This window comes from Gracilinanus agilis, chromosome 4, assembly GCF_016433145.1.
Source record: "Gracilinanus agilis isolate LMUSP501 chromosome 4, AgileGrace, whole genome shotgun sequence".
Lineage (NCBI taxonomy): Eukaryota > Metazoa > Chordata > Mammalia > Didelphimorphia > Didelphidae > Gracilinanus > Gracilinanus agilis.
In genome coordinates, this window is record NC_058133.1 from 12,071,156 (window position 1) to 12,093,305 (window position 22,150).

Consider the following 22,150-nt stretch of genomic DNA (forward strand, 5'->3'; position numbering starts at 1 on the left):
ACAATTGATCATTGTATAATACTTTTGTTAATATATATGGCATTCTCTTGGTCCTGATCACGTCACTTTGTATCAGTTGTATATAGGTCTTTCCAGGTTTCCCTGAATTCATCCTGTTGTCATTTATTATGGCTCAATAGGGATTCCATTACAACCATATGCCACAAATTGTTCACCCAGTGCCCAAGTGATAGGCATCCCTTCAGTTTCCAATTCTTTGCCACTACAAAAAGAGCTGCTAATAATATTTTTGTACAAGCAGGTCCTTTTTCCCCATCTCTTCTCTCTTTGTTATATAGAACCATAGTGATATTGCTGTGTCAAAGGGTATATATAATTTTATGGCTCTTTAGGTGTGATTCCATATTGCTCTACAGAATGGTGGTATCATCAGTTCACAGTTACATCAACAGTATATTAGTGTTCCAATTTTCTTATATCCCCTCCAACATTTATCATTTTCCTTTTCAGTTATATTAGCCAATCTACTAGATATGAGGTAGTATCTTAGAGCTGTTTTAATTTTCATTCCTCTAATCAATAGTGATTTGGAGCATTTTTTAATATGACTATACACAGATTTGATTTTTTCATCTGAGAACTGTCTGTCCATATCCTTTGACCACTTATCATTTCAAAAACTGTCTTAGACATCTATTAGCTGAACAACCACGAGATAGTCACATAAATTATGTAAGCTACAGTCTCCCATATGTAAAATAGTCAAAATAATAGTGCCAACCCTACAAAGTTGTTAAGAAGACCACATGAAATAACACAAGCGAGGGGTTTTGTGAGTCTTCTATTTAAAAGCTAACATCATCATCTCAATCATTTTTTTAATCTGAAACCAAAAATTAAAAAATTTACCTCTAGGGATTGTATTAGTTGTTACAGGTTTCCCAACTCCTTCTAGAAATACTGGGTAAAGGCTGAATTGGTATTTCTCAATGGGGATGAAATGATCTGGAAAGAAAACAGAGCTTAGAAATTCATTTGTATTGAACTAATCAAACAATTCATATAACTGAATATCCTTGTAAAATATAACATTCCTTCACTGTTTAAAGGGCTCCATCTCCAGCCCTTCCTTTGAACTTAATTGCTGAGTGCTAATGGCGATAAAAGAGAGGTTCTCTCCAGCATTGTAGCTGCAAGTCAGTCCAACATGAGGGAAAATCCAAAAGTCATTGTGGTTTGGATTTGGAATGGATTTTTCCATTTAGATTTATATATGGCTGTGTCTAATGTTCTGGAGATTCATTTAAGTGAAACAGTTTCATAACCTTGCCTCCCTTTGTGACCTTGGGCAAGTCATCTAAACTATGCCTCTGTTCCCTTATCTATAAAATGAGGATAGGAATAGCACCTCTTTCCCAGAGTTGTCACAAGGATCAAATATATACATTTACTTTAATTCTTCAATAACTGTGATCTTAATGGGTTCCAGATTCCCACTATTGACTACTTCCTATACTGTGTTATTCTTAATCATGCCTATCTGTGAGTGCTTCATGACATATTCAATTCATTTTAAAATGTAGTAAGCTGCAGATAAGATCAGAATAGCACTCACCTTCCAGTGTTGTTGTGGCTACCAAATGAGATAAAAATTGCAATGTGCTCCCATTCTAATGAGGGAGGAGAGAGCTATTATGAATAAAAATTAATATTGGAGACTTTACTCTAAACTTATAAGTATTTATTAGTAAAGAGAAAGAAAGGGAGAAATAAGGTTTCCAGCCTTTCTAACTTAAAGTCCCCAGCAGAGGTTGCAAGTCTTATTTCCTGGATTTGGTGGCTGGATTCAGCACCAGAGATGGTTTACATAGATAAGCAACTGGACAGCTCCAAGAGAGCTCCTTTCACAAGCTCAAAAAATGGCAGAGAGCCAGCCTCCTTCACACACTGGCTTTTTAAGCTCAATCTAAACCCTCCCTTAAGATCTTCTAATTGGCCAGGATTTTAACTCAGTCCCCACATGTCACATACTTTGACAACCTGGTCAGGATTCTCACCTGTCATGCTGGCAAATTAAGGCACATGATTCTGTGACCCCTATTACATGAGACTTCTGGGATTAGACTGGGTTGAAGGTCCCCTAGATATCTAATTCACACATTGCCTGGTCCAGAATAAGTGCTACAGAACTGTTAGTGACAATTACTATTATCTTGCTATCATTTACTAAGTCAACTTATTCAGTATGCTGATTGAGCATTTTCAAAATGACACAGTGGTACAAGGGGCTAGATCAGAAGGAGTGATGAATGTAGCAGTAAAGATCCTGGGCTCAAACTCCAGCTCTGTTGATAAAAAGCCATGTGACCTTGGTCAAGTCATTTAATAATAGTAGCAGTAATAGTAGTTAACATGTATATATTGTTTTATGGTTTGCAGAGTACTTTACATACATACATAATCCCATCTGTCAATACACTTATGAGGTAGATATTATTCCCATTTTACAGACATGGAAACTGAGGCAGGTCTCATTTATCTTTCTCAGGGTCATACAGATAGTAAATTTCTGAAGGTAGATTAGAATTCATGTCTTCCTGATTCTGGTCCAGTGCTCTATGCGTTAATCACCTGACTGCCTCAGAGTATCAGTTTTCCTTTCAGTGTGATGAGAGCCTTGCATTAGATGACCAGTAAGTTTCCTCTTAACTCAGAGTCTGTGATCTCATAATCTTAGTGATGTCAAATCACTGAGTAAAACTTCATAAAAATATTAAATGTCATCTCTTAAATCTTTAATTGAAAATATTATAATTAGGATTTAGAATTATATAAATAATATGAACTCAGGATAAAAACACAATTATGGCTGTCTGTGTATAATATATATAATACATATTTACATATATACATATATATATATGTGTGGGTGTATAATCACATATATCACAATGTCCCAAAAATCAGTATAGTTTTAAACTAAAGCTTTAGGGGACACCCTTGTATGTTATACGATTTTAAAGTATGACAAAATTTTTAATTTGGGAAGAACTTCAGGGCCCTTTTATTCCCACCTATACCCAAAAGGAATACCCACTGTGACAAACACAATAAGTGACTGTCCTGAAGGTCTCCAATGGAAAGGAAGCCATCCCCTCCTGAGGTAGATTGTTAGGTTTTTCCTTACACTGAACATAAATTTGTCTTTTTGCAATTTCCAACTATAATTCCCAAGTCTGCTTTCTGGGCCCTTCAGAGACTTGAAGATAACTAATCTGTCCATCCTGAGTCTTCTCCATTTTTCAGTCATAATAATAGCCCTAGGAGGTGGGTGATATTATTTTTTTTTATTTTATACATGAGGAAAGTAAAGCTCAGTGAGAGTTCCATTAAGGTTGCAACAGAGCTAGCCAAGCGGTAGATCTTAGACTAGCCTTCCATTTCTCCCAATTCACAGCCAATATTGGTTACATTATATTTCCATTCCAGTGAAGAAATCTAATCTACTTCCCAATTATTACTGCTAATAATAGTACTCATTCATATAGTATCTTAAAACTGTTTCAAACTCACCATGGATATAATATTTCTTAATATTCGAAGACACTCTGATCCATTTAATTCCATTCTCTTCATCAAGGTTTTTCCATTCAATAACAAAATACATTAGAGTATATTCTATAGGTATTATTATCCAGGAAAGAACCACACAGCTGCTGTTTACTGCATGAACACTGAAGGACGGTACACTGTTTACTGGAGGGGGAAAAAGGAATGAAAAACATTATACAGAATTCCTTATAATATTACATGTAATTTGTAAGAGGCTGCATAGCTCTAGATAAAAGGTAAATATTGTATTGTTTCATGAGCATCTAGGTGGCACAGTGGATAGAGTGCCAGGCATATTCATTTTTCTGAATTTGAATCTAGCCTCACACACTCATTCTGAGATTATAGGTAAATAAATCACTTAACCCTGTTTGACTCAGCTTCCTCGTCTATAAAAATGGCTTGGGGAAAAAAGCACTTTGTTTCTGTGATAATGAATATTTTTTTTCTTAATTCAGCCAATAGATATTCGTAGGAAAGTAAAGCATGTACAAATGAGGCTTGCTTCAAAAGCATTTCCCCCAGAAAAATACTTGTTCAAAAATATCTGTAGCTGTGCTCTTTGTGGTGGCAAAAAACTGGAAAATGAGGGGGTGTCCCTCAATTGGGGAATGGCTGAACAGACTGTGGTATCTGATGGGGATGGAATACTTTTGTGCTGAAAGGAATGATGAACTGGAGGAATTCCATGTGAACTGGAAAGACCTCCAGGAAGTGATGCTGAGTGAAAGGAGCAGAGCCAGAAGAACATTGTACACAGAGACGGATACACTGTGGAACAATTGAATGTAATGGACTTCTCTACTAGCAGCAATGCAATGACCCCAGACAATTCTGAGGGACTTATGAGAAAGAACACTATCCACATCCAGAGGAAGAACTGTGGGAGCAGAAACACAGAAGAAAAACAACTGTTTGATCACATGGTTCGATGGGGATATGATTGGGGATGGTGACTTTAAATGATCACTCTATTGCAAATATTAATAATATGGAAATAGGTTTGAACAGTGATACATATAAAACCCAGCAGAATTGTTCATTGGTTCTGGGTGGGGGGAAGGAGAAAGGGAGGGAAAGAATATGAATCATGTAAGCATGGAAAAATATTCTAAATTAATTAAATTTTTTTAAAAAGAAAAAATAAAAGTGAGCTTAAAAAATAGCATTTCCCCCAAATACCTGAATTATTCCAAAATGAAATCAAGTTCATTATAAAACTTAAAATTCAGTGATTAAAGAGAAGTCAAAATCACTTTTTAAAAAAAAGATAGCATTACACAGAGTAAGTTAAAGGGAAAGTATGTTTTTAACTTCCATGAATATTTTTCCTTAGAACTCATAAGAAATGAATTGGATATTAAAAAATATGGCTTCCCCAAGCCCATCACTCTCTCCTCAGAAAAAGAGCACAGTGTAGGCAACTGTCTATTTAACAAGAGAAAAATGTTTTTTTTTTTGAGATATGATGAAAGTGATGCAGATTTCCTGTCTTCCTTATCCTGTATAATCTCTCCACATCATAACTGCTGCAAACAATTGTTTTGGAAAGCAATGAAATTTCTTTGCCAGAGATTCTTTCTTGTGATTGCCATCTTTCCCCCACTATTTTGTTTCTGACTGTCTTTCTCCTGAAACCTGTTTTTCTTCTACGCAGAATATGCATTTCTATAGCATACAGTGAAATTGTTGTTAATAAAATGAGTGTTGAACTGCAAAAAAATAAAATATTCCAGTGTCTTTGTCAGGAAAACTCCCAAGGGGGTTACAAAGAGTCAGACATGGTTGAAAACAACTGAAGAATAAATTTTTACACAGTTGGCTAAATATAAAATTTTGAACACAAAAAGAGCTATAAAACCATGCATAATAGAATTATGTTTGGGATTCTCACCTGATGACTTCTGCTTAACAGAGATCAAATTATTATGCTAAATAAAAGTATTCATGAACTGAAACTTTGCATTCTTCTGATGTTCTCCAACATGGATATAGCTTAAGAGCTACCATTTTGAAAACTTTTCTTCATTCATCTTAACTGAAGGAAAATATTCCCAGTTTCTCTTTCCTTGACTTTGCAATTACAAATTCTCCTACTTATAATCATTGGATCATAGAGCTAGAGCTGGTAGGGACCTCCAAAGCTACCTCATTTGACTCTTCTGAGGCTGAAGGAAGTTATGTGACCTTCTCAAGATCATGTAGGTAGTAACTATTAGAGGCAAGACTTGAATCCAGGTCCTCTGACTCCAAAGCTTTTCTCACTGTTCCTTGCTGTCTCTCATTTCTAAAATGTCGTCATTCCACTTTTTTGAGCCCTCAGAGTCAAAAAGATCTGGGTTTAAATCCTGCCTCAAACATTCACTAGCTGTGTGACTCTGGGGCATATTACATACTCTCTCCTGACTCAGTTTCCTTTGTAACAAAAGGATAATAATAGAATGATAACCCCTACTTCCCAGGGATGCTGTGAGGATTAAATGATATAATATCTGTGAAGTGCTTTGCAAACCTTTAATGTGCTATAAAAACACTAGTTATCACTGTTACTATTTTTACCCAACCTCATTTCTCCCTATATGATTCACTCAAAGGATTAATTTATATTTCATAATACCTCATAATAAATATTTCACAGTTAAACACCTTGTTGTTGGTCCCTTTTCTGTTTGAGCTCTCAAGAGCTGTCTTACACCTATATTGGTCTATACATCTTGCCCTCTTGGACTAAAGAGTTCTTGGAACACCCTGCACTGAATCCTACTGTGCTGGACACATAGCCACTGTTCAGCATGTGTCTGCTAAATTCTAGAAGCCTCACTACTACTGCTCTTATTACATACATATATACAGTATGGGATGGTTATAAAGGGTATATACACTGTTCTCCTACTGTGTGTTGTCTCCCAGTAGACTCTAAAGGACCAACCTGATTGTTTTTGTAGTTTCTGTACATAGGACAGTGCCTAGCAAATAGGTAAGAGTTTGTTAAATACTTTTTTTCTTTCTAATTTCCTTAATTATTCTGATCTTGGTCAACACCAGCAAACAAATTTCCACATAAAAAGGACAAATAATGAAGATTGTGTATGAAAACACACATTGCCATCATATACTACTTGTATTTTTAAAAATATATCATAAATTCAAGACTGGTTTCAAAGCTATTTAATAAAAACAATTTCACTCGGTGAGAGACAAATGATAACAACTCTGAGAGGGCATCCCTGCGATGTAATAATAATAACAGATTTATATGAGATTTTTAAAGTTTTTAAAGCTCTTCCCTTCTCACTCTATAAAGTAAGTCATACAAGTGCTATTATCTCCATTTTACAGATGGAAAACTGAGGCACAGAGAAATTAAATTACTTGTCTACAGTCACAATCAGTTAGTGACAGGGTCAGGACTAGCCCTGGTTCGATGGGATTTAATTCTGTAAATACAAAAAAATCTTCATAAGATTATTTCATCATTAATTAATATGACTGTACAATATGGAATTGTAGCATTGTAAGGATCGAGTATGCTCCTGTTATTTTTGAGGCCAACAAAATTTAGGCCATAATAAAGAAAAGCAAAAAGTTAGATTTGTAGAGAAATATAGGTTTCCTGGCACACAGAGAATGTCTCCGTGGCAAAGGCTAACCTCTGCTTTAAAGGAATCTGGGTTGGGCAACATGGACCAGAATGATGAAGACTAACTTCAGAATTCTAATCAATGCGGTGGCCAATGATGACATAAGCAGACCAATGGGAGATGTTCTCATGCCTCTCGATGGACTGGAAGTGTGGAATGAGGAATACCTTCTTGACATTTTTTGGTCATAATGATTATTTATTTTTTTAGTAATGAGAGTCCTGTTGGAAGTTGGGTGTTTTGGAGACAGCGAGTAGAGTTCACACAGCCTCTGTCAGTCAAAGGCTTTCAGTCTAATACCAAAAACAAGAAAACCCCAAAGGAGCGAAAAGAAATATATACCAACAGTTTAGTGCAGTTTAAAACTGTTACACTTCAAAACTGTGCTAAGACTTTTGGAACAACCTATATCCACGGATAGGGGCTGGTCCTATGATTTCATTAATGGGGTTAGTTACTGAGAAGTATGGATTATATAGAAAATAAGCATCAATAAAACATTTTCAAAGGAAAATAAAAAAAAAACATTGTATTGCACCAAGCTAGTGCTCTTACCTGTACTCATCTGCCATGAGAAAGTTAGATTAAAATTCATGATGGAAGGGCCAATTGAGTTTATGGCCACAACAGTGACTGTGTGTGCTAATTCAGTCCAGGGAAAAGTGACTTTAGTGGCATTTCCTATGTCTTCTGCCCAAGTCTTGTTGTTCTCAGTGTAATGCTTCACCATGTATCTCCTCACACTGCATAGTGAATGGTTTTTCCCCAAAGGCTGTTGGAAACATCAATTTTTATAAAAACCACATTTCACTGAGTAACAGAAACCAAAATAGAAGGAGAAGTCTATGGTTTTCCTACATTGCTAGTGTGAGTTTAGGTCTCAGACCTTTTTTTCCTGCAAGAATGAGAGATGACAAAAAGAAACTCTCAGACAAACTGATCTAGGGCGACTTCTTCAACTTGGCATTCCTTATAATACATCTGGGAGTTTGCACCACCTGTGCCCCACCTTCTACCCCCAAGCCTGGAAAGCACTTCCTACTTTCTACTGTCTCAGAATCCTTCATGGATCATAGATTTAGAGCTGAAAGAACTCAGATCTCATTTACTCCGAGCCTTTCATCTCGCAAAAGAGAAAATTGAGGACTAGGGAAATTAAGTCACTTGCCTAGGGACATGCAGGTAATAGGCATTAAGGTTTAGTTCAGGCACCACTTCTTATGGGAAACCTTTCCTGATCAACCTGGTTGTTGGTATTCTCTTCCTCCTCAAATTGTTTCATCGTTAACATATTTATTTCTTTGTAGTATCTCTAGTAGCATCCAGTCTCCTTAGGGACTGGGATTGTTTCAGTGTTGTCTTTGTATTCCCAACATCAAACACAGGTCTTGGTACATAGGTGCTTAATAAATACTTATTAAGGGGTGCACTAACTTGTCTACGGCCATACAGACAATTACTGGCAGCAGTGCCAGCTAGGTGGCTCAGTGGATTGAGAGCCAGACCTAGAGCTTGGAGGTCCTAGGTTCAAATCTAGCATGAGACACTTCTTAACAGTATGATCCTGGGCAAGTCACTTAACCTACACTGCCTACCCCTTACCACTCTTCTTTGGAATCAAAACATAGTATTGATTCTAAGACACAAGGTAAAGACTTTTTAAAAATACTTATTGAAATGAATTGTTGACATATATGTTTGGTATGTGGTATATGATTCTTGTGATATAATGCTAAAATCTTCTTACAAGTGTTTTGTTTACATTTTTGTATCAACAATCATTAGGAAAACTGATCTATAGTTTTTTTCTCTGTTTTTTGCTCTTCCCATTTTAAATATCAGCACCATATCTGTGTCACAAAAGGAATTTGGTTGGACTCTTTCTTTGTCTACTTTTCCAAATAGATTATATAGTGTTGAAATCCATTGTTCTTTAAATATGGAGTAGAATTCACTGGTGAATCCATCTGGCCCTGGGGATTTTTTTCTTAGAGAGTTCTTTGATGGTTTGTTCAATTTCTTTTTCTGAGATGAGATTCTTTAAGCATTCTACTCCCTCTTCTGTTAATCCAGGCAATAAAAATTTTTGTAAATATCCATCTATTTTGCTTAGACTATCAGGCTTCTTTTCAAGTAATTGGGAAAGATAGTTGCTAATGACTGCTTTAATTTCTTGTTTATTGGTGGTGTATTCACTCTTTTCATTTTTGGTCCTTGGGATTTGGTTGTCTTCTTTCTTTTTTAATTAAATTATCCAATGGCTTCTCTATTTGTATTATTTTTAAAAAATAAACCCAGCCCTACTCTTATTTAGTAATTCAATGGTTTTCTTACTTTTGATTTTATTCATTTTTCCTTTTATTTTCAGGATTTCCAATTTGGTACTATGGATTTCTTCTTTTTCTGGGTTGTTGTTTTTTAAATTGGCAGGTTGGCCAACTTATCAGGGAAGAGCCTGCTTTCTGCATTTGGAGGTTTTCCTAAATTAGTAATAAAGTAATTTAAGGAACAGTCAAAAGCATTTGCCAGTGCCAGGCTCTGGGCTGGGGATACAAACTGCCAGACGAAAAGTTCCCCTTACTAAGACAAGTCTGCACCTTCTCTGTCTTAGAGAGCTGGCCGAAGCACTGGGATATTATTTGCCCAGGGTCACACAGCCAGTCAGTGTCAGAAGCAGGACTCAAACTCAGGTTTTCCTAGCTTTAGGGCTCAATTTTACCCACCAGAAGAGGAGATGTAGGAGTAGAGGTAAAACAGAGAAGAGATGAGTCAAGCATCATGACATTATAGCATGAAGTCGGGAGATGAACATTAGGCTGGAAATCAAGGACCAGTCCTGTAATTAACTACCTGTATGAATGAAACTGGTCCAATAATTTTAATTCTCTTGACTTTTAGATTCATTAGATCAAAGCTAAAGAGCTAGGAGGCACATTGTTGAGTTCAATCCCTTCATTTTATAGATGAGAGAGCTGAAGCCAGAGAGGCTGGTCACAGAGATGTTTGGTCATAATATTTGAACCCAGAGATCCAGTCCTCTTTACTTTTCCAAGTTGGTTCCTTTCACTTTTATCACTAAAATAAAAATCAATGTTTTGGATTGGATGAGAGTTCCTTTCTACTTGGCATAGACTAATCATATTATTATTATAACTCTACATCATTATCATTCATGTCCTAAGCACAAATGTCTCTGACATCTAGTCCTTCTTCTATTCTTTCACAGATTCAACTATCTATCATTTCTACCTAGATAACTCCAAAATCTAGGAAATAGCTAGGTGGCTGAGTGGGACTGGAGTTGGAAAAACCTGAGTTCAAATGTGGTCTCAGACTATGATTAGATTGTGACCCTAGGCAAGGCACTTAACCTCTGATTGGCCTAATTCAGTGGAGAAGGAAATGGCAAATCACTCCAATATCTTTGCCAAGAAAAATCCCATGGGGGGCAACTGGGTAGCTCAGTGGATTGAGAGTCGGGCCTAGAGACAGGAAGGTCCTAGGTTCAAATCTGGCCTCAGACACTTCCCAGATGTGTGACCCTGGGCAAGTCACTTGACCCCCATTGCCCACCCTTACCACTCTTCCACCAAGGAGCCAATACACAGAAGTTAAGGGTTTTTTAAAAAATCCCATGGACAGCATTGACATGCTGTGGTCCACAGGGTCATGAAGGGTTGGACATGCCTTAATAACTGAACAACAATGCACTCTAAAATCTCCAAAATTCAGCCATCATCTCTCTCCTAAGCTCCAATTCCAAAATGCCAACTGATCTCCAAATGGCACCACCTGAGTGTTTCAAATTAAACGAGTCTAAGATAGAACTCATCTTTCTCTCTTAAACCCTTATAAACTCTTAACTTCCCTATTTGTTTTGGTTACCAGCATCCCTTAAAGTCACTCAGATTCCCAACCATGGAATCTCTCAACTCTTCTATCTCCCACCCCCACATCTAATCAGTTGCCAGTCTTATCCATTTTAACCTCCACAAAATTCTTTCTATCTATTTCTCTTTCAACATCCATATGGCCACCACCTTCATCTCCTCCCTTGGGGGCAATGGCAATAGCACCCCTAAAAGCCCCAATTGGTCTCTTGACTCCTAATTTATCCCTTCTCCAATACACCCTCCCACAGCTTTCAAAATAGTCTTCCTAAAACTGGTCTGCCCATATCACTCCACTACTCAAAAATCTTCAGTGATTCTCCATTGCTTCTTGAATGAAGCAAAAGCTACTGTCATTTAAATCATTTTCACAGAATAATTACAGCCCACCTTTCCAGACGATTTTTCCCATTGCTCTACATTTTAATTTTTCTGTTCCCAGCACTTTGGGGATTATGTTACTCATAATATTTTCTTAATAAATGCTTGTAGACTTGATAAGCTAGAGGTTATCTAAAGGAAGGCAGTCAGGATGATGAAGGGTCTTGAGATCCCTCCATGTGAAGATGAGTTGAAGAAAATTGGAATGTTGAAACAAAGGCTCATGGAGGAACATGAGAGCTGTCTTTAAGCACTTGAAGGGCCATCATTTGGAAGAGAAATCAGACTTCCTCTACTTGGCCTTGGAAGAAGAAACTAGAAGCAATAAATGGAAGTTTAAGGTAAATATGTTGAAAAACTTACTACCAATTAAAGCTGTCCAAAAGTGGAATAAGTACACCCAAGAAGTAACATATTCTACCTAAAACAAGGTTTTTCAGCAAAGGTTTGATGATCACTTGCATATTTATTACAAATAACTTGTTTTGGGGGTTTTACTTTTCTCAACATATCCCATTGTGAAGGGGACACTTATTCAGGTATTGGATGAACCACAGCTCCAAGATAATTTCTCACCTTGAGACAGTGGGATCTTCATTTATTTTCTCAAGCTTAGTGCTTCTCAGTTGACCCATCACATTTGGATTTATTGACTATTTTACAACTTAATCATAGCCTCCTTTGTTACTGCAACTCTTACAAAGGAAACAATGCTGGAAGATCACAGATTGACTTCATGATTCACAAACGTTACAGAACCCTGGCTTACCACTGGGGAGGGGAGCAAGAACAACGTTCCATGTGATGGCAAGAGAACATGGATTGACCTTCACCATCCCTGACTACATGCTAATACAATGCACCTTTTCAAGATAGAGTTATTATATTATGAATTCTGGAAGAGTTAAAGGGATCTAAAGAGAAAAGCAGCCTGTGAGTCAGTCAAGTAACCCCTGGCCTTTCCATTATCACTCACAAAATATCCTTTTACTTTCTGGAAATTTAAAAAAAATACAAATGCAAATGGATATATTTCGAATATGGTTCTTTGAGTTCATTAAGAAACACTGGTTTTGCTGTTTTTCTTTCTTTGCCACATACAATGAGGCTGACCTTTAACCAACTAAATTATGTAATAATTCTGCTTTTATGTAGAAATGCATAATGAAAATTAAAGAAAAAATGGAAAATACAGGTGCAACCCACCTTTTGGTTCTAATTTCTCAGCTTTCCCCCAGGAGACTTTTAATCTTTATTTGCACCCATTTTTATTCACTTTGATTGTTATGGGAAAGAATTTCATAGGACTACATGGTGGGAGATATTAAATTTATTCGACATGCACTACTTAAGCAATTTAATCCAGAACTGCGGATATTTAGTAGGAAAATAGAATTTTTCTCTTATTTTAAAAACTAATCATCCAAAACTGCTATGCTCAGACATTCCTGATTCTGTCATAATTCTCTTATGCCAACTCAAAAAATGACTATTGCTCATCAACCTTATAACTACTGTCCACCATTTGTAAAGAAAAAATGTTGGTTTATGTCCACTATTCTAGCAAAAATCTGTGCATCTTCCCAGAGAGTTATTCAACCAAAGAGTTTGGGAATGAGGGTTTTTTCAATGATTTTTTTAAAGTTTCATAGATTATCTTCTTTTTTTAAAATCTTAGTCACTCTCCAATATTCATCCTAAAACTACCAAGGAGGGGAGTAGAGAGAATAAATATTTATTAAGTGCCATTAACTGATCTAAATAAAGTCTTGACAAAAAATCTCATTTGATTACAAAAAAGTCATTAAGTAAAACAAATCACCATGTTGTACACATTAAATAGCCAAAGCAGCAACCTCTCTCCTCAGTATAAAGAGGAGAGAAGCATTTGTCAGCAGCCATCTTTTGATAAATTAAATTTTATTTTTTTAAATTACATGCAGAAACAATTTTTGAACATTGTTTTCTGACATTTTGTGATTCAGGTTCTCTTCCTCCCTCTCTCCCAACCCCAGCTCCTGAAGGCAGCCAATAGTCTGATATAGGTTATACCAGTGCTTTTATGCAATACATATTTTCATATTCCCCATGTCATGTCTGAAGAGACATATCATATATACAATTAAAAACTCAGGAATTTGGGGCAGCTGGGTAGCTCAGTGGATTGAGAGCCAGGCCTAGAGATGGGAGGTCCTGGGTTCAAATCTGGCCTCAGACACTTCCCAGCTGTGTGACCTTGGGCAAGTCACTTGACCCCCCTTGCCTACCCTTACCACTCTTCCACCTAGGAACTAATACACAGAAGTTAAGGGTTTAAAAATATAAAAAAACAAACAAACAAACAAACAAACAAAAACTCATGAATTTAATGAGTAAAGGATGGCATGATTTGATCTGCAATCAGATTCCCATAGGTCCTTCTTTGATAATAGTTTAGCCTTTCGCAGTGAATCACTGCATAATATTTCTGTTATGTATACATTGATCTCCAGCTTCTGCTCATTTCACTTTGCTTCAGTTCATATAAGTCTTTCCAGGATTTTCTTAACTCATTTTGTTCAACATTTCTTCTAGCACAACAGCATTCCATTACAACCATAATGCCACAATTTATTCAGCCACTCCCCAAGTGATGGATACCTCCGCAGTTTCCAATTCTTTGCCAGTATAAATAGAGCTATTTTAAAACTTTTTTTTATAGAAGTAGGCTCTTTTTCCTATCTCTGACCTATTCTGGATACAGACCCAGAAGTGTTATTGCTGGGCCAAAGGGTAGGCATAAATTTATGACCCGTTGGGCATAGCATTGATCTTCTAATTAAACAATCAATCAATAATAATTTATTATGTGCACTATTGGATTAGCACTAGAATAAAGAGAAAGCAAAGAAACAAATAAACAAACTAGTCCTTGCCCTCAATGTAAAAAAATATCCCATACTAACTCCATATATAGTAAATGGAAAATAACCTTGGAAAAGTTCTTAACCTGTAGTCTATAAACTGTTTTAAAAATACATTTCATAACTATACTTTGATATAATTGGTTTCGGGGCAGCTGGGTAGCTCAGTGGAGTGAGAGTCAGGCCTAGAGACAGGAGGTCCTGGGTTCAAAGCCGGTCTCAGCCACTTCCCAGCTGTGTGACCCTGGGCAAGTCACTTGACCCCCATTGCCCACCCTTACCACTCTTCCACCTATGAGACAATACACTGAAGTACAAGGGTTTAAAAAAAATTAAAATTGATATAATTGGTTTCCTTTACATTCCTCTGTATTTTATTTTATTAAACTGAAGAACATTATTGTGAGAAAGGAGTCCAGCATGACTATCAAAGGAGTCTATGCCATAAAAGGGGTTAAGAAGGTCAGACCTAATTGAGGAGATGTCCATCAACTGGGGAATGGCTGAATAAATTGTATTATATGATTGTAATGGAATATTATTCCACTGTAAGAAATGAGGAGGAAGATAATTTCAGAAAAGCCTAGAGAGATTTATATGAACTGATGAAAAGTACAATGAGCAGAACCAGGATAATACTTTACAAAGTTACATCTATATTGTATGATGGTCAGTTGTGAATGGCTTGCCTGTTCTCAGCAATATAATGATCCAAGACAATCCCAAAGGATTCATGTTGAAAAATACCAATCACCTCCAGAGAAAGAACTAATAGTCAGAATCCTGACCAAAACTTACTACATTTCACTTTCTTTCTTCATTGTTTTTAGTTTGAATTCTCTCCCATGAAATAACTAATATGGAAAAATGTTTTTCATGATGCACATAGAAAATCTATGTCATAGTTCTTATTGTCTCTGGGAGGGAGAAGGGCAGGGAGGGACTGAGGGAGAGAATTTGGAACTCAAAACTTAAAAACATGTCAAAAATTTGTTTTTAAATGTAATTGGGAAAAAATAAAGTATTTCTTTAAAGTACAGACCTAGAAGAACCAATATTAGTCATCACATTTGATACAAGTTCAGAGAAAGCATCAGTTCTTATGGAGATGTTTCAAATGTTAAATGGAGAACAAAGCAGAAAAATGGGAAAGATAAATTAACTGAAGTTTCTTCATTTATACCCTCTTATGAGCCTAGATTCTAAGTCACTTCATTAATGGCATGTAGAAATCCAGTAGGGACTATTATACTGGAGAAATTTTGAAAGACCAAGTTCTTTGAAAGACCAAGTCACATAGTTCACTGGATCACGGACAAAGAACTAAGAAGAGAACTTGAATGCCATCTAATCATACTACAGATGAAGAATGTGAGGCATAGAGAAATAGACTGATTTTTCCAAGGTCATATGTAGGATCATAAATTTGAAACAAAAGCGATCACAGATGCTTCATTTCATAGATAAGGAAACCAAGACACAGACCATTCAAGTGGTTTCTTTCAAGGGAGTAAGCAACAGAGCAAGGATCTGGTTCTAGTTCTCATAATTCCAATTGGTAATTAGTAATCCAATTAGAAAGTACAATCTTTCTACTGATTGACTTTAGAATGATTTATTTGTGGAGTCCAGCTTTCCAAAACCATATCCTAAATTCAAGAGGGGCTGCAATCTGTGGCATGAAAGAGTACCTGTGTACCCAAGAAATTATCAATCCTTGACGTTTTGCCATTAGCCAAAGGTATGTATCACATAAGACTAGAAATGCTTTTTTATTGATTCATTTACTCACAAACAAAATGGAAACTAAAGAGCCCTTAAAATCTCTGATTTGTTCATGCAACTTTGTCATCGCCTGTGCAAAAATGTCCATCCAACCTTGAGGTATGAATTTAAACAGACCTATGGGGGATCAAAACACTGGCTGTGGAATGACTCTGGTTTTCCATACCAGGACTTTTATGCATCAATCAGGTTTTCATTGTGTCTCTACTGTCAAATGGATACCAACCTTTGAGAAACCAAACATTACCTTCAAATCCCATCAAACTAATTTGCCCTTAATATTGAACACCCCATCGCAGCTGGAATTTGAGAGGCCCCAGCCCTGATCTCCAGCCATCGTTTTTCCCTGCTTTCAGTAGCCCAAAATAAAATGCTGCCCTTGAGAAATCAAACTGAAAGCCAGTGAAGGTCCAGACTAAATATAATCATTGTTTAGGAACCAGCAGGAGGATGGGAAAATAAAACCTCTCATTTTCTACTTCCCAATGAGAAAAGATAGAAAGGTTGGTTTATTTTTCTCAAATGTAAGAAATTGGTATAACAGACAGCTGAGGTCTTGTCTACTGTTCAGGTCAAAAGACTAGACTTATATACTTCCAAAAGTCTTAGTGAATTTTTAAGTTTTAATAGTATATATGAGCCATGTAACCTATTGCAGCAAATAGCGAGCCAACCAGAGAGTCAAAGAGGAAGGCTCAAGACCCATCTCTGACACATACTGCTTGTGTGACTTTGAATAAGTCTCTTTACCTCTCAATGGACTAGGCAGAGGTTCTAAGTTGAAGAATCGTTCCTGATTTGTACTGATGAAGGGAATTTCCATACAGGAAGCTCCCTACATTAGTAAAATAAGAGTTTCTGACCAAAAAAAAAAAGGCAGAAAAAAATATGGCATAAAATCAGGCGACATACCTTCCAAAATAAAGTGATATTTCTCTCTTTTCCCATTGGATCTTCATGAACAATTCCCCAAAATTCAGGTCCTCTGGTGGGAGCTGCAAGATGATAGACAAAAGGTAAACATCTATTATTATTATATTATTATTTTTCCACCACACATACATGTGAAGTGTTCAGGATGCACTGAGAGCATCTGTGCCAACCTTTTATATCCATGACAACCGTGTAGGCGGGATTGCTCCAATTACTCCAATATCCCAGGCCATCAAGCCTCTTACAGCGGACCTGAGCAATATAGACTGAGCAGAAATCCAGCACCTGGAAGCTAGCAGATGTGGATTCAGAACCATAAGCTTGATGTAGCTGTAAAATAAGTGAGACAAGGGGAGTGATCATTACTTCCATGCTATGCCAAGTGCCTTGAATTTGATGTGATGGGTAAAGCACTTCCGCCTGCTGCCCCAACACAGAGCATCCCTTGGGGCTGACGTGCACTTCTGCCTCCCTCCAAGCTGCCTCTGTCCTACCTGAGATCTTGCCAGGTGCCTCCTTTGGCATCACGGAGAGAGTTCTAGACTCTAAGCTGGAAAGACCTGGGTTCCATCTTACATTTTCAAGTGGTATGATGTGGAGAATTTCAGTTAACATCTATAGACCTGAGGAAATCTCTTATCCTTTATGACTTAATAAGTCATAGATCAATTAGAACCTGAAGTGGTTGTCCCATTCTGAAAGTAGGAATTTCCTCTGCTGACTCCCTCATGTATATTTTCCATCTACTTATCTGTACACAGATATTCCTCCTCTAGAATATATACAATTATTCCTTAGAAGTGAGGATTGTTTCCTTTTTTCTATAAATTCTTAAAAAAAAAAAACCTTACCTTCCTCCTTAGAATCAATACTATGTATTGATTCCAGTGCAGATGAATGGTAAGAGCTAGGCAATGGGGGTTAAGTGACTTGCCCAGGGTCACCCAGCTAGGAAGTGTCGGAGGCCAGATTGGAACCCTTTGGTCTCAATCCACTGTACTACCCAGCCGCCTCCTTTCTATATACTCTTAAAGCTTTGCACATAGTGATTAATAAATTCCAGATGTATTATATTGAATTAAATTATTGCTGAGTCTGTGACTCCATATCCTTGTGTCAGTTATTGACTAATTCCTGGGTCAAAGATTCTGAAGGTTTTCTACTGATCTCCAGGTCACTCACTCTCCTTTCTTAAGATTCTGGTTTATGTTCTTCTCATGATGAGTGGGGTCATAGAGTAATTAATTGACACAATCTTTACTTTTTCTTTATTTTTTCCCAATTACATGTAAAAAACAATTTTAACATTCTTTATTTGAAAATTTTGAGTCCTGATTTCTCTCTTTCTTCATATTTTCCCCCACTTGAGATGGCAAACAATCTGATATAGATTTTACATGTGTGATCACGTAAAAGATGTTTCCATATTACTACTTTGTGGAAGAAAACTCAAAAAACTCCCCAAAAAATTAAAAAGTGAACTATAATATAATATAGATTCAGACTCCAATAATCCCTTCTTTGGGAGGAGATAGCATTTTTCATCAGGACTCCTTTGAGATTATCTTGGATCATTATATTACTAAGAATAGCTAAGTCACTGACAACTGTACATGATTCAATATGACTGCTATTTCTGTTCACTTCATTCTGTCTTAATTCATTTAAGTCTTTCAAGGATTTTCTGAAATCATCTTGCTTGTCATATTTTATAGCATGATAGTATTTCATTACAACCATATATCACTACTTGTTCAGCCATTCCTCAATTGATGGGTATTCCTTTACTTTCCAATTCTTTGCCATCACACGAATGGCTGCTATAAATATTTTCATACAAATAGTTCCTTTTTTGTTTTTCATCTCTTTGGGGGTATGGACCTAGTAGTGCTATTGCTGAGTCCAAGGGTATGTAGAGTTTTATAGCACTTTGGGCAGAGTTCCAAATTACTCTCCAAAATGGTTGAATAAGTTCACAACTTCCCCAACAGTGCATTAGTGTCTCAGTTTTCTCATGTCCCCTCCAACATATGTCATTTTCCTTTTCGGACATAAGAAATAATCTGATAGGTGTATGGTGGCACCACAGAATTGTTTTAATTTGCATTTCTATAATCAATAGTGATTTAGAGTATTTTTTCACATTACTATAGATATCTTTAATTACTTCATTTGAAAACCACTTGGCCATATCCTTTTACTTTCAATTGAAGAATGGCTTGTTTTCCTACACATTTGACACATTTCTCTATATATCTGAGAAATGATGCCTTCATTAGAGAAATTTCTTTATTTTTTCATGTTTTGCTTACTGTATATTTCCCTCCATTCTTCCCCACCCATATTTCTCTCTCTCTCTCTCTCTCTCTCTCTCTCTCTCTCTCTCTCTCTCTCTCTCTCTCTCTCTCTCTCTCTCTCTCTGTCTCCACTTTCACTCTGTCTGTCCTCAAAATATTTTGCTTCTGACCACTGCCTTTCCTAATCTGCATTCCCTTCTATAAGCTTTCTGCCTTATCCCCTTCCCCTCCTACTTTACTGTAGAGAAATACAGATATCAATATCCAATTGAGTGTGTATGCTATTCCTTCTTTTAGTCAACTCTGATAAGAGTAAGGTTCAAGGACTCCCTTCCCACTTCCCCCATCTTTTCCTCCACTGTAAATGTCCTTTCATGCCTTTTTCTGTAAGATAATTCACCTTATTGCACCTCTCTACCCCCTCTGCCCAATGAATTCCTCTTTCTTCCTTCTTAGTTTTAGTTTTATAGGTATTATCCTATCACAGTGCTGGTAAACCTTTTAGAGATTGAGGGCCCAAAGTGAAACCCTCATGCCACATGTGAGCCTCTCCACCTTACACCAGGCAGGGGAGGGGAAAAGCATTACCACTGGGCTGCTGTGCAGAGAGATGGGTCATGTGAGAAAAGTTCTCAGGCATGTGTGGAGAGAGGGAAAGGAGAATTTCCCACTGGCACACATGCCATAGGTTCACCAACATAGTCCTATGATATTCAACTCACATCTGTGCCTTTTGACTATGTATATGCCTTCTAACTGCCCTGAAAATGTAACATTTTTAGGAGTTACAAGTATTATCTTCCCATGTAGAAATGTAAACACTTCAGCCTTATTGAATCTCTTATAATTTTTCTTTCCTGTTTACCTTTTTATACTTCTCTTGAGTCATATCTTAGAGTCAAATTTTCTATTTAACTCTGGTCTTTTCATCAGGAATATTTGAAAGCTCTTTACTTAATTGAATATTCATGTTTTTTTCTCTAAAAGATTATACTCAGTTTTCTGGGTAGGTAACTCTTAGTTGTAATCCTAACTCCTTTCCCCTCTGAATACCATATCCCAGACCTTCAATTGTAGAAGCTACTAAATATTGTGTTATCCTTACATGATATTTTAATTATTTCTTTCTGGCTGCTAATAACACTTTCTCCTTGACCTAGAAACTCTGGAATTTGACTATAATATTCCTGGGAGTTTTTATTTTGGGATCGCTTTCAGGAGGTGATCAGTGAATTCTTCAAATTTCTATTTTACCCTCTATTTCTAGCATATCGAGGCAATTTTCATTGGTAATTTTTTTTAAACCCTTGTACTTCGGTGTATTGTCTCCTAGGTGGAAGATTGGTAAGGGTGGGCAATGGGGGTCAAGTGACTTGCCCAGGGTCACATATCATTGGCAATTTTTTAAGAGATGGTACCTAGTCTCTTTTTTTTTATCCTGGTTTTCAGATACTCTAATAACTATTTTTTAAACCCCTGCCTTCTGTCTTAGAATCAATATTTTGTATTGATTCCAAGGCAGAAGAGTGTTAAGAGCTAGGCAATAAGGGTTAAGTAACTTGCCCAGGATCCCATAGCTAAGAAGTGTCTGAGGTCTCTCACCTCCCGGCCTGTCTCCTTATCCATCAAGCCATCTAGCAGACCTGTACGCTAATAATTCTTGTTATTTCTTTTAGATTTCTTTTCCAGGTCAGTTATTTTTACAAAGAAATATTTTGGTTTTTCTTCTATTTTTATGTTCTTTTGATTTTGTTTTATTGTTTCTTGATGTGTTGTGGAGTCTAGCTTCTACCTGACCAATTTTAATTTTTAAGAAATTGTTTTCTTCATTGAGCTTTTCTTCCTCCTTTTCTAACTGGCCAATTCTACTTTTTAAGATGTTTTTTTTCTCTTATGAATTTTTGAACATCTATTACTATTTGACCAATTCAGATTTTTAAGAAGTTCTCTCAATTGGATGTTCATTCCTCTTTTGTCATTTGGCCTTTTCTCATTTTTAAGGTGTTATTTTTTCAGTATTTTTTGTGTTTCTCCTTTATCAAGCTATCAATATGTATTTTTAAAATGATCTTGCATTATGCTCATTTCTTTTCCCAAATTTTCTTGTTGCCCTATTATTTTATATTTAAAGTCCCTTTTGAATTTTTCCAAGAATCCTTCTGGGGCATGAAACCAAATTCATATTTTTTGAGACTTTGGGTGCCAGTAGTTTTGACTTTATTGTTTTCTTCTGAATTTATGTTTTGATCTTCTCTGTTCCCATAAAAACTTTCTTTAATGAGTTTCTTTTTTGTTGTTTGTTTATTTTTCAGGCTTTTTTACTTTTAACTTTAAAAACTATTAAAGTTGGGCTCTTCCACTCCTGTGGTGGAAGGAGTATGGTCTTACACTTCACCTTTTTGTGCAGCTACTTTGACAGTCAGTTTTGGAAATCTATACGTTTTCAGTTCTTCCATGATAGTATGATCTAAAGATAAATGTGTTTACTAATCTCCTGGCCTGTGCTCTGTTCTCTGCGTGACCACAATCACCCTTTATTCATGTGCGCTAGTCTTCCTCCTTACCCAGGGACTGTGACCCAGGACAGTAACTTCAATCTGTATATCATCAATTTAATAAAATCTTGTACCCCATGCAAGCAAAGGAGCCCCTGTAATAATCTTCTGACAAGTTATCTGATCCCTTTTGTCATCTATGGGCTAAGAGCTCCAGATTGTTGCTGATTCTGCCACCCCCAAGGTTTGTCT

The 22,150-nt window shown here is 36.6% G+C and overlaps 1 protein-coding gene across 1 annotated transcript in view; it reads right to left on the reverse strand.

The window, feature by feature from the left end:
- The window catches only part of LEPR (leptin receptor), a 153,304-nt gene that overhangs the window by 11,881 nt on the left and 119,273 nt on the right, over nt 1-22,150 (reverse strand). The window contains exons 14-18 of the mRNA XM_044674764.1: nt 17,277-17,436; nt 17,086-17,168; nt 7,770-7,986; nt 3,535-3,717; nt 871-966 (exon numbers count right to left, since the gene is read on the reverse strand). Coding sequence (XP_044530699.1) covers nt 871-966; nt 3,535-3,717; nt 7,770-7,986; nt 17,086-17,168; nt 17,277-17,436 — 739 coding nt within the window. The remainder of the gene's footprint in view (nt 1-870; nt 967-3,534; nt 3,718-7,769; nt 7,987-17,085; nt 17,169-17,276; nt 17,437-22,150) is intronic.